Source organism: Lepidochelys kempii, chromosome 1 (genome assembly GCF_965140285.1).
Source record: "Lepidochelys kempii isolate rLepKem1 chromosome 1, rLepKem1.hap1, whole genome shotgun sequence".
In the NCBI taxonomy this organism is placed as follows: Eukaryota; Metazoa; Chordata; order Testudines; family Cheloniidae; genus Lepidochelys; species Lepidochelys kempii.
Window position 1 is genome coordinate 310,231,446 of NC_136380.1, and position 13,922 is coordinate 310,245,367.

General features: G+C 37.3%; 1 protein-coding gene across 22 annotated transcripts in view; it reads right to left on the reverse strand.

The window, feature by feature from the left end:
- The window catches only part of CADPS2 (calcium dependent secretion activator 2), a 593,917-nt gene that overhangs the window by 96,784 nt on the left and 483,211 nt on the right, over positions 1-13,922 (reverse strand). For 12 of the 22 annotated variants that reach the window (XM_073328224.2, XM_073328216.2, XM_073328210.2 and 9 more), the window contains 2 exons: positions 4,516-4,619; positions 421-577 (listed from right to left, as the gene is read on the reverse strand). In XM_073328224.2, the coding sequence (XP_073184325.1) occupies positions 421-577; positions 4,516-4,619 (261 nt within the window). Of the gene's footprint in view, positions 1-420; positions 578-2,964; positions 2,974-4,515; positions 4,620-13,922 lie in introns of all 22 variants that reach the window. The other 10 variants (XM_073328214.2, XM_073328222.1, XM_073328208.2 and 7 more) reach the window with 1 other exon arrangement.

A 13,922-nucleotide genomic window follows, 5' to 3' on the forward strand; every position in this document is an offset into this window, starting at 1 on the left:
CCAATTAATACTAAGTCTACAATACATTTATAAATATGATCAATGGTATTAAAGCAGTGATGGGAATGAAAACTTATTATAAGAGTACACTTACTGATACAGACCTATTTAAATATAATGCCTTAGTATTAAAAATAATATTAAAATGTGCTATGCTGTGTTTATAATGCTGCTTTCGAGGTAAGCAATTTATGCAATACTATATGGTTCAAGTATAGTATACAGTAAAGGATCGAGTGGGATAAAGAGTAATAGCTTAATTTCAGAGGAACTCAGCAGAGAAATATTTATAGCAAAGAGGGGCACTGTAACTTTTGTTTTGCTCTGGAAATCGAAATACAACATAATTTCTGGAGTGTGTGGAGACTGAAAGAAAAAAAATCACATATAAACAACAACAACAAAACCTTAATATCTTACTGTCATTTCTTAGGAAGTTATTAAGCAGTTGGAAAAGTGGGAAAGTATCCCAGGAATCTTGAGGTCGTGCCTCCAGTGCTGAATCCATATCGACAGAAAAGAGAGACCAAAATTTCTCTGCATGTTCAGCTAATAAATCTGGCCACCAAGCAAAAGCCTATAATGTAAGAAAAAAAATTAGTAAACACAAGTCACAAAAAAGAAGAGCTACTGTATGGTACATATGGTCAAATGTATTTGGATATGTCACTTTATGTCTTTTATCATGCATGGGTGATGTACAGTCCATGTGTGATAAATGTTAATGCATTCCTATATGTATAGACATGTATTAAAAAATATACCGCATTTGTCAACAAGGGGAAAAAAATAAAACCAGAAATTATTTTGTTGGAAAGGCAGCACTAATAATAAACCCCAAATTACTGCCAATAAGAGGGGAAAAATAACAAACAGATTGTCTATAAACCTTTAAATAGCTGAATATCATTCCATTGACTGTAACTGTTTTTGCCAACCAGAGGGGGGAGGGGTGCGGGGGAGAGAGAGAGAAAAACAGAAGAACTGAAAGTCTAAAGACAATCTTTGGAAAATTACAACATACTCTAATTTTGGTTTAATTCAGTTCTAAAGTTATAAGAAATCAGCCTAATTTCTTGTCAAATGTTCTCTAAACAAATACATATTTAAAAGCATTTTGTCCTCATTCATTATCAGAAGAAATTTGATTTAAACTTTAATAGCTAATAATAATATCTTCTGAAATCTGTATTTTTGATAGACGCAAAATCTTCATTTTTATCCTTATTTTGTCCTAAAAAGATAGGCCATTCACAATGCATAAATTCCCATTTCCTTTAATAAGCGTTATGGGTAGATATCTGGAGATTCAATAATCTCTAGTTTATAACATCTTTTCCCCCTAATTTAACAGTGTTTTGGAAAATACTGCTTTCATGAGTGTAAGTTTCGTGCATTAGGTGGTCTTAGCTCAGAAGAATGGAGGTTGGGGAGGAAATTCATTCAAAAGTTGCTGTGTTCAGGCAAAATTAGGGACTCCACCACATTCACATCATGCATCTTCTTCCTGCATTTACATCTGTGCTTGGCGGAGAAGGAAAAGAATGACAGGAATTGTACAGCGTTGGATGTTATATCAAAGTGAGAAATGGTAAATGGAGATACTGGCAAGTAAAGATAAAGGCCGAGTAATATTCTGAGCCTGTGAAAGAGCAGGCTTTAAAGTTCCTACTAGTGTCAAGCTAACACTGCTGCAACAGTTTTGTTCAGTGTCACTGCAAACATCTGATGATGAGAAATATACAGTCACCTTGAATAAAAAAGAGTTATAGTAAGGCCTCCATTTTCAAGTGTGACCTCTAATTCTGAACACCTCCATTTTTGAAGTGCCAACATTGGACACACCTAGGGCCTGATCACCAGAGGGGCTGAGCACCCACAATTCCAACTGAAGTCAATGGCAACAACACATGCTCAAGAACTTCTGAAAATCGGGCCCTAGAGGTCTAAAATTCTAGAAATTCAGGTCTAGAACTGAAGAGCCCAAAATTAGATTCCACTTTTGAAAATGTGGTCATAAATGTTTACTTGTATCCTGGACTTCCTGATGACAGCCTAACATGGCGTTTTGGTTTTTTATGAAAGGAATGATTGCAACATGATGGGAGAGAAGACGACCTGGAGAGTGGTTTCTGAGAGGTAATGAGTGCTCCCTGAAAGTACCTGCTGCTCCTAGTGAAGTTAATGGGAATGGAGGTGCTCAGAAAACTGCTTATCAGTTTATATATTATTACAACATTATATATTATATCAGGCCTTAAGGATACTGACTGGTAATGAAGTGAACAGTATACAGAATCTGTTGCAAATTGTTTTGGCAAGAATTTAAAATAGATTCCTTTTCCTGTAATGAGAAGAAGTCTCTGACTGATGAGTTGAGCATAAATGGGAGCTCATTAAGGAAACAACCTCCTAGCCCAAGAAAATAACCTACCACAATAAAAAACACTTTCATGCTACTTGTTTTTAAAGTATACAGGCATTGGCAGGTGTCCCTTTGGGACCAGCAAACAAAACTCTTTTCAGAACATATAGCACACACACACACACACCCACACACAAAATCTAGAAAGCCAGCCCATTCTATTCCCATTTTAAACCCCTTTGCAAATGACACTGTGAACCAAACAAATATTCTTGACCCTCTCAGAAGTGTCTGGGAGCAAGTGAGGAGAAGAATGGGAAAATATATACCAGGACTAAGATGTTGTTCCATCAGAATGAACAATATGAAAACAAGCTGAATGTAATTAGTGATTGGTCATATACATCCTAAGAGAACAAAAACATCTGACCTGATTAAAGAAAGACTGAAGTTCTTAGATTCTAGAAAGAGAGACAAATGTGGCAAAACAAAATCAGAAATGATCAGAACAATTTATGACACATGTTCAAGACACAGTAACAGCTCCATGCTACAAATGGTGAAAAACAATGATGCCTTGTTTGTGAGGAACCACATACCTCTCGTGCCTGTGGGAATCCATAAATTTGGAAGTGTTGTGGAATAGAAAAAAAAGTTATACTACTAAAACAATTTTAGAGGCTACTAATCCATTTCATTAACTGCACCATCATAATTTCTGTAGTGTTATGACCTCAGCTCAGTGTGATATGTTTATATTTTGAATAGGGATAAGAGGTGCATATTTACAATTTTTGTATTTTTTGTTTCATTTACCTTTTAATATTGCACTTCTGTTTATTTTATAAAACTTTCACTAGAAATGCACATTTATTTTTGGAAACAAAAAAGGAAGAAGTGATGCAAAAACAGTAGTTTTGGTTTTGAATTTGACAGATTCAGTATTCTTGCAGGACTGATTTTCATTTGGGCAGATAAAAGAATAGAATATACCTTTTTGCAAAATGAATTTTAAAGCATTATTTATTATTACATTTAATTACTAAGAAACACAATTCTTAAACAGTAAAATGTATTGCATATTGGTATTTTATCAGATTCCTTTGGTTTTTAAAGTCTAATATTCTAACACATCCTCAAAAGACAAAGAAAAATATATATGTTTTATTAAGTAATCATTTACAGTGTAACACAGTGGTAATACTAGTGTAGAATAAAATCTCCTGGGAATTAATTTCAAATTATTGAAGCAGCTGTTTCTTCAGTATAAAATAAAATATCCATAACAAGTTCACACTTGACAGATGTAAGCTAAAAACTAGATTCCACAGTGTGAGCTAAAAGCAGATGTTTTGAATGATCATATTTATAACTATATATACATTAAAATCTAGGTTTACCTCTTTGTATGCTTTTCCAGAAAATAATTCTCTGATTTTTTAAAGAACATCCTAGAAACTGTATCTTAGACAACTAGATTATCATATTAATGTTAATAATATAAATCTCTATGTATTTGGTCTATTTGTTCTTTTTTGGTACTACCTAGAGATAAAAGGTGCTATAATGCTTGTCCATTGTAGTTTATAAATCAAGGAACAAAAAGACTTGAGAGGGTAAGAAATATGAAATTGATTGAATTTACCTCTTCTATTTTAAAATGACATTTTAAATAAATAGATAAAGAGAAATAGTTGTTGAATCAGTCCCACAAAACAACCATAATACCAATGTGAATATTTAATTCACTAGTCATTATTTTTAAAGTTAAAATTAATTGGCACAAGACACAATGAAACCTAGTGTTTAAAGTTATATTTCCTTTCTGTTTTGGTGCGGGGGTAAAAAGTTGGAAGGGAAAACTGTATAAGGCTGAAAGTTTTCGATACCATTTAATCGCCTGTTATTGATGTTATGCTCTTTAATCTGAAATTTCCAAACCTGGAGGTCATTCATGGGAACTCAGGTAGAGTTTTATTTCACTTCACTATTCTTAAGCTTCAAAACACTCATTTTCTTTGTAAATGTGAACTGCCTTAAACGTCTGTCAGAACCCAAAGTTAGAATGTTTCTTGACAGAATTCCTTCACACCATGGAGAAACAAAATAGGTATGAACCATTACCCTATAGTGAATGCAGATACCCTCACCTCTGCATGATGCTCTTCGTTCTGCTGCAATACTTCGATGCAGAGCTCTGCAAGGTGAAGAACCTCTTCCAGCTTTCTAGCAGGCGTTGCTTGATTCAAGGTCTCTATACACACACATATAAAAAATTAAAAATATTTAAGACAAAATTATTTTAGCTAGAAATACAGAAAAATAAACTATATTTTACAGCAGAGAATGGTACTAGTAGAGAGCTGGAATACTGCCCTGAAATAATTTCCTGATCATAAGCAATTCAACATTTTAGGGACACTCTTTTAATGTAAATGAATGCAACTGTATGGCCACATCAATGGATTGCAGAAAATATATCATCCACAAAGAAATTACTGACCACTACAAACATTTTCTGATTTAATACATGAGAATAAAGAGGTGCAGCAACACATTAGATGCTCAACTTCTGCAACAAGAAAATTCCAATTCTCTCCAAGGTCAGATATATAAAGACAGCAGACACAAGAGACTTTTTTTCTTATTGTATTGTCAATACAATGCCATTCTCACCAGATGAGTCATTACTGGCATTAGCAAGATTCATGCTTTTTGCTGCAGTTTAAATTCCAGGCATGTTTTATCTGAATCAGAGCCTAAATTTTAGTTGATCTAAAAATCGGAAAAGTACAGAAAACGACATCATGTAATTAACGGATCCCTCTACCACCGCTTCCACCCCTCAATAACATTCATTGAAGCAGAAGGTTCTTTTCAGCACTGCAGTGAAAACTAGCACTATGAAATAAAAGATGCTATAGTAGGATTGCAAGGTACCCAATAAAAACTACACATGAAAGAAAACAAGTATAAATGAAAAAAAAATACATATGAAACTAGGATAAGTTGCTTTGCAGAATGGAATTAAAAAGCAAACCCAGCAAAGAACATAAAAGTGGTGCAATTAAACTCAGTTTAGTTTCAAATATAATATCCATCAGATTAAATCTAGGTAGACAGGAACAATTAACAATCAATTTGAAGAAAAAGTTAACACAGTAAGAATAAACATATTGACCAGACTATATCACTATCTCCACCAGGAATGAGGCATTATTTATTAAATGTATTAATTGCTGTGAGATAGGTGAGCCTCCTCAGTTAACAAAGTCCTTGCCTTTAAGGACTAACAATCTTAAAGATGTGGGATGGAAACAATGCAGTACAGTACAATTCAAATATAAAGCAATGCATTATAAATAGAATGGGTCACAGAGCAGGAGAGTTTTTGGAAGTTTTCTGAAGGAGGTAACACAAGATGAGAACTCCACAAGCATTTAAGAGCTCTGCCTCATTCCATACACATGTTCAGACATCATGAGAGTGAAGTTCCATACATATCTTCACAGACAGAAAATGCTACCTAAGTTTCTTTCTTACTTACGTATGTACACTGCTATAGAACAATGGTAGATTGACAGGAAAAAAAACCTCAGCCAACCAACCAACAAGCCTTTGTTGTCTATTAAAGAAAAACAAAAAAACCCCTAGCCTTGTGTTCACAAAGTATTTTTTAAACACTTACAAGTCTGCCAGATCAAAACATCTCTTCAGACAGTGGAAAGGCATATGCCCCTGCCAAATATCATGTGTCTACCCCAAAACACAAGGACGCCAGAGCTCTTTACAACCATTTTAACAATGGAAAAGTGCTATTTTTCCTTACTCTTCTCAAACTTAAAAAAGGCTGACATTTTTCTGAATCAAAGGTTAAAGTCTGATAAAGTTAAAAGCAATGGAAAAAAGACATATTAGAATGGAAATACTTAGGCAACATTAACTGTTAATTGATTGTGCTTCGTCTCCAATCTAAGCCTCTTAATACTGAACAAAGTGGAAGACTGAAATACACTATCTAGATGCAAGATACAATTTTGGCCCAATTTTCCATGAGTGTTCTCCAGTGTACGGGAACCATGTATTTAAAGCTGACTGTAAAAAAAGTACTATCCATGCATAACTTACAAAACAGGCAAATATGTTTTTGCAACAACTACTAATTAATTGCTGTTTAAACACAACACATTCCCCACTGCTAATGTCTGCTGGGATTTCAGCTCTGAGACCTGTCCACATGACCTAAATCCTATTGGGGCACAGTGACTGACAGCTCGAAATAAGGCTTATTTTGGGTCCTCCATGGGGTACAGACAATTACACCCAATTAGGACCCTGACTTCATGAAAAATGGGCCATCTCAGGGGTGTGCTCCCCATCCAAACAGACAGTCAAGAAGTACTTGTAGGGCTAATAATTACCTGGCTGCCAGGATTCCTGACTATGTACAAAGTCCTATGCCATGTGTTATGCAGGAGATCAGACCTGGTGATCACAATGCTCCCTTCTGGCCTTAACATCTATTCATCTATGAACCATTCCCATGTCTTTCACTATCATCCTGATTCTTGGCAAGGACTATCCACTGGAACAGACACTGCAGCAAGAAGTGCTCCTTAAAACTCAAAGGAGCCATCACACCAAAGCTAAGAGCTGTGAATCAGAGATGTTAACATCCCACTGCATACATCAATTGTGCACAGTAGGGTGAAACATGAGTAACTTAACACTGTTGTCCAGTCAAGAAAACTGAAATTGCATATAGGAAAACAGAAGTATCAGGCAATGGTTAATGATAAACAGATGCATCTACAACCTTCAAACAAACCCTTCCATTCCTCACTGGACAGGAACACAAACAACCACATAGAGGGCTCCATCCAGTCAACAGGCTTTTTAAACAGAATTCTGCTCCACCCCCATGTGAAACAATAGTAAGTCACACTCTAAACGTGATGGTCCCTGAATTTCTTTGTCACTAACCTAGCTTTTGCAAGGAAACCCTATCTGGTTCAACAGATGGGCCAATTACCGAAGGCCATCTTGCAGTGTTAATGAGGCCAGAGTTACCTGGTGGGAATTGAATGGGCCCCAAGGACAGCACTGTAATCTTAGTCGTATATAGTTGGCTCCACCAACTTTCTCTTGTTGAGAGGGTAGACTGCCTCCCACCAAATTTCCTTTTAATGTCACAAGGTGAGCAGGTCCAGTTAGGACCTCCTTGCCTTTGCTTGGTCTCAGTCTATGCCCCAAGATCTAGACTAATCTTGTGACATCTGCAGGTTTCATGGGGATATGCCCATAGAAGATCAAACCCAGCCTGCCGGCCCCACCTCTTTCAACATGATGATTCAGGGGAAATGCTATGCAATAAACTGCTGAGTCTTACATAGAGCTTGCTGCCTTCTACCTCTTTCTCTACGAAATAGGACAATATGGTCCAAAAGAAACAAATGAGTTTACCGAGTAATAATCTGAAGTGCTACATTGACTACAAGGATCTGGAACAACTTCTGAGAAGTACTGCTTAGTGGACAGCTTAGCATTACTGGTGCAAAACTAATTTTACTGTCTTCACTCATACATTAATTTAACCTTCTATAGTATACAAATATAACACTGATTTAAACTGGGCTTACAGAACCCAAAAATAATCCTTGCAGCACACTAGAGCTAAGTCTGTATGTAGAAACAAGACATACAAAATGACATATATGTCCAAATGTGGAAACAGAATGCAGACGAAATGCACGGTTTTTAACACATCATCATAATAATTCTTCTCCTTTATAGTAAAGATGGGTACAAATATTTATACAATTGACTCCCATTCCTGATCTCCTACTGGCTAATTAGTTCACCTTACCACCAATGATTTACAAAGAATGAAAAGCTACTTGATCTAAACTGAATACAAAAATAAAATAAAAAATAACAAGATCTGGATGCAATTATGCTCACAATCTTGTCTGTTGGTACCCTCATCCCTGGAAAAAACATGACCGTTACACTTACTGTGTTAGGGCTAATATAAATAATATGTCCTTAATGGCCTTAATGTAAAGTTAATGTTCCTAGATGGTACTAAATATTAAAAAGAATGGAAATTACTAAGTAAGGATACACGAACAATTGTCACACCAGCCTTATTAATTCTGCACAAGGACCTTTTATAAAAATAATTCTTAATGACAAGCGTACAAACCAGTTTGATTCTGCCCTAACATAACACAATAATTGTTGTAGATTGCAAAGTCCCTAGGGCAATGACTATGGGTGAGATCCTGCCATGTTGCAGTAATATACATTTTGCTGCTGTCTTCTATAGGGCCAGGATTACACTCCACATCTTGTATATGGTTTTATGAAAGGCTAAATTCTTTATGCCCTTAATATGAATATGGTGAGGTGTTAATATTTTTATGTACAGTTCTAAAACAGGAATGTAATAAATGGCTACCAATCACTTACATTATGTTAAAACAATGAGGAGTACTTGTGGCACCTTAGAGACTATCAAATTTATTTGGGCATAAGCTTTCGTGGGCTAAAACCCAGCCCATGAAACCTTATGCCCAAATAAATTTGTTAGTCTCTACGGTGCCACAAGTACTTCTCGTTGTTTTTGCTGATACAGATTAACATGGCTACCACTCTGAAACCTTACATTATGTAGATGTTATTATTTTAACTACTTAACATTTATATTAAAACGCCTGAATCAGGACTGAAATCCCATTGCATGAAGCACAGTACAAACACAAACTATGCTTAGCGCAATGGGGTTTCAATCCTGACTGAGGCCTCGACATAAATATTAAGTAGTTAAAACAATGACACCTACAAAATGTAAGTGAATCACAGCTGTCATGTTACTTTTTTTCCAGAACTGTACATACAAATGTTAATACTTCACTCGTTCATGTAAAACTCTATGCTAAGTACTATTACCATAACAACGTGTTTTGGTTCATCTAAAGAAGGTACCTTCCCACTTTGTAAATGTTGCCGGACAATCCACTCTTTCGTCCCCATGCCTAATTATCCTTTTCCCAAATTAACTGGATATGTGCCTTTCTGAGGAATCACTTTCATTTGTTGGCTGTACAAATAAATAAAGGGTTATCTGTCTTTAGTTAGTACATTAGAACAGTGGTTCTCAATCAGGGGTACGTGTACCCGTGGGGGCACGCAGAGGTGTTCCAGAGGGTAAATCAACTCATCTAGATATTTGCCTAGTTTTACAACAAGCTACATAATAACCACTAGCGAAGTCAGTACAATACAATGACTTGTTTTTACTGCTCTATATATTATACACTGAAATGTAAGTACAATATTATATTCCAATTGATTTATTTTATAATTATATGGTAAAAATAAGAAAGCAAGTAATTTTTCACTAAGTGTGCTGTGACACTTTTGTATGTTTATGTCTGATTTTGTAAGTAAGCAGCTTTTAAGTGAGGTGAAACTTGGGATATGCAAGACAAATCAGACTCCTGAAAGGGGGACAGTCATCTGGAAAGGTTGAAAACCACTGCATTAGAAAACAATAAGCCACATTTTAAAGGCTTTTCCCCCAAGCAAAGGGAACATACCTCTTCATTTTTGATATGGGCCCTATTTGTACAATCAGCTGTTATTTGGAAGCTCTAATACCTCAGGAATATTGGGAAAATATTCTGCTCTTTGTATGTGAATATTTATAACCATTGTAAAGCAACCAAACAAAAATCACCACACACAAAAATGGAAATCTGTTCTGTCAGTCTTCATTATGCTTCGTCTCCTCTCAAACGGTAAAGGTGTTTCTGAAGATACATTTACACTGCTCAGATTAACACCACACCGCAGGAAACAAGCTCCTGCAAGTCAGTAAGTATACCTGTTGACATATTTTAGTAAACAAACAGCAAAAGCCATCAATCATCTGTTTTCTACTTCTCTTTCTCACGGAAGAAAAAAAGAAAAGCTTTGGAAGTAATGGAGGACATCTCAAGTATGTATTATCAATGAGTCACATAGAAAACAATCCAACAGTGCTAACTGAGGCAGGAGTAAACTGACTAATCCCTAGGTTTTGAAATGAAAAGATGACTACTTCATAGATGCAGAGTTTAAGGCCAGAAGGGACCATTAGATCATCTAGTCTGACCTCCTGTATATCACAGGGTTTTAAACTTCACCAAATTACCCTGAATTGAACCCAATATCTTACTTCTATTTCACTAACGTATCACTTGTATTTAGTTAAAGCATATCTTCCTGAAAGGCATCGAGTTCTGATTTGAAGACATCAAGATATGGAGACCATACCAATTCCCTTAGCTGTGTGTCTGAGTGGTTAATCACCCTCACTGTTAAACAATTGTGCCTAATTTCTAATTTGAATTTGTCTAGCTTCAGCTTCCAGTCATTAGTGATTGTTATGTCTTTCTCTGCTAAATTAAAGGAGCCCTTTAGAACTTGGTATTTTCTTCCTATGAAGGCACTTTTCCGATGTAAATGAGTCACTACTAAAACTTCTTTTCGATAAGCTAAGTAGATTAAGTTCTTTAAGTCTCCCACTGAAAGGCATTTTCTCCAGCTTTCAAAACATTTTTGTGGCTCTATTCTGCACCCACTCCAATTTTTCAATATCCTTTAAAAATGTGGACATCAGAACTGGACACAGGATTCTAGTATTGGTCTCACCAATGTCATATACAGAGGTAAAATCACCTCCCTAATCCTACTCACTATTCCCCCATTTATACATCCAAGTATTGCACTGGGAGCACAGGTTGAATGTTGCTTCCCACTGTTACACCCCTCCCACTGTTTTCCGTTGTGGATGTATGGCCTGCATTCTTTGTTCCTAGATGTATAACATTGTATTTGGCTGTATTAAAACACATTTTGTTTGAACACGCCCATCTTACCAAGCAATCCAGATTGCTCTGTATGACTGCCCTGCATGCATCCTTATTTACCACACCATCAATCTGTGTCTCTGTCAGGCCCCACAGGCCTTGAGCCTGAATCTGTGGGGTCATGGAAGTCATCACACTCCAGTCCTCCACCTGGCAGCTCACAGATAGGAGCTGGACCATGGCCCAGGAAGCTCAACTGGGACACAAGCCTCGCCCCTATGATCTTATTGGGAGAGCTCCAAGACTCCTGCTGGGCCCACAGCCCTATTTCAGCCAGAAGGGGAACCAGGAAGCTATCTACATAACTGGGCTCCACCCTGTCATGGACAGCAACACTACAGTTTACTTGTTCCTGCATTCTGATCCTGACCTAGCCTGACTCTTGGTAGCTGCCTTCTGGTTCCCGCCCTCTGGTTCTGTCACCTGTTCCTGACCTCCTGGTGTCCTGACTCTGCCTGCCTCCTGACACCTATCTCTTGGTTCCAGCCCTCCAATTTGTCACTTGACTCTGATCTCCTGGCTTTCTGCCCTGATTCATTGGCCCACGCCCAATGCTAACACCTAAGCCAGGCCACCGACACCACAGCCCCGACTGTGTCCTTTTTAAGGACCAAGTATGTATACAACTGGTCAGCAGTTTCCTCTGTTTGCCCATTAATCAGTTCACAATCACTGGTCCGGTGATTAATTCAGCTTTATTAATCACAATAAGGTCCAAAATAGAATTTCATTGTGTTGAGCGCAATACCTCTTGGGTTAGAAAATAATCTATAACTTTTAGAAACTCTAATGATGTTTTACTGCTGGCTGAATGAGACCTACAGTATATGTCTCCCAAAATGAAACCCCAATAACAAAACAAATTTTCTTTCTTCCCAGGTAGTTCATCCTATTCTGTCATTTGATTTGGTGGTCTGTAACAGACCCTCCCAACCAGTACTCCCTCCTGGGCTTTGTTAGTTAGCACATTGATTCATGTGCATTCAAAATTCTATGGTTCTGAGTTATCCACAACTCTAAAACAGGTAATGTGTTTTCAATGTAGAGTTCCACCCTTGGCCTCTTGTACCTGGCTCTATCCTTCCTGAACAAGCTATAACCAGTGTTTTTAATATTCCAATCATGCAAACTGTCACACTAGGTTTTAGTAATGTCAATTATATTAAGCAAAAAGAAAAGGAGTACTTGTGGCACCTGAGAGACTAACCAATTTATCTGAGCATAAGCTTGCATGAGCTACAGCTCACTTCATCGGATGCATACTGTGGAAAGTACAGAAGATCTTTTTATACACACAAACCATGAAAAAATGGGTGTTTACCACTACAAAAGTTTTCTCTCCCCCCACCCCACATTCCTGCTGGCAATAGCTTATCTAAAGTGATCACTCTCCTTACAATATGTATGATAATCAAGTTGGGCCATTTCCAGTAGAAATCCAGGTTTTCTCCCCCCCCCCCCCACAAACCCACTCTCCTGTTGGTAATAGCTTATCTAAAGTGATCACGCTCCTTACAATGTGTATGATAATCAAGGTGGGCCATTTCCAGCACAAATCCAGGGTTTAACAAGAACGTCTGGGCCCCCCAACCTGAAGCAAATACTCACCAGCAACCACATACCACACAACAGAACCACTAACCCAGGAACCTATCCTTGCAACAAAGCCAGTTGCCAACTGTATCCACATATCTATTCAGGGGACACCATCACAGGGCCTAATAACATCAGCCACATTATCAGAGGCTCGTTCACCTGCACATCCACCAATTTGATATATGCCACCATGTGCCAGCAATGCCCCTCTGCCATGTACATTGGTCAAACTGGACAGTCTCTACGTAAAAGAATAAATGGACACAAATCAGATGTCAAGAATTATAACATTCATTAACCAGTCGGAGAACACTTCAATCTCTCTGGTCACGCGATTACAGATATGAAAGTTGCGATATTACAACAGAAAAACTTCAAAACCAGACTCCAGCGAGAGACTGTTGAATTGGAATTCATTTGCAAATTGGATACAATTAACTTAGGCTTGAATAGAGACTGGGAGTGGCTAAGTCATTATGCAAGGTAACCTATTTCCCCTTGTTTTTTCCTACCCGCCCCCCGCCCCTTTAACAAGACAGTCTTGTTAAACCCTGGATTTGTGCTGGAAATGGCCCACCTTGATTAAACACCCATTTTTTCATGGTTTGTGTGTATAAAAAGATCTTGTGTACTTTCCACAGTATGCATCCGATGAAGGGAGCTGTAGCTCATGCAAGCTTATGCTCAGATAAATTGGTTAGTCGCTAAGGTGCCACAAGTACTCCTTTTCTTTTTGCGAATACAGTCTAAAATGGCTGTTACTCTGAAACCTGTAATTATATTAAGTTTTCTTCTAATCAATAAGAATTTCCAATTTATCTTGCTTGTTACCCAGACTGCTAGTATTGGTATATAAGTAAATGAATCATTTCTTCTCTTCACATTCATTGTCAAATCAGTTCAATTTGTTTGTGACATGCACCCTCCCCTGCATTGTTAGACTCCCTCTGGGCTGCTTTACTTAGTCTCCACTCAGAAGTTTACCCCATACCTGTGAGATGCAGGTCATCCCATTTGTACATCCCCGACTCCCACTTGGATGCAAC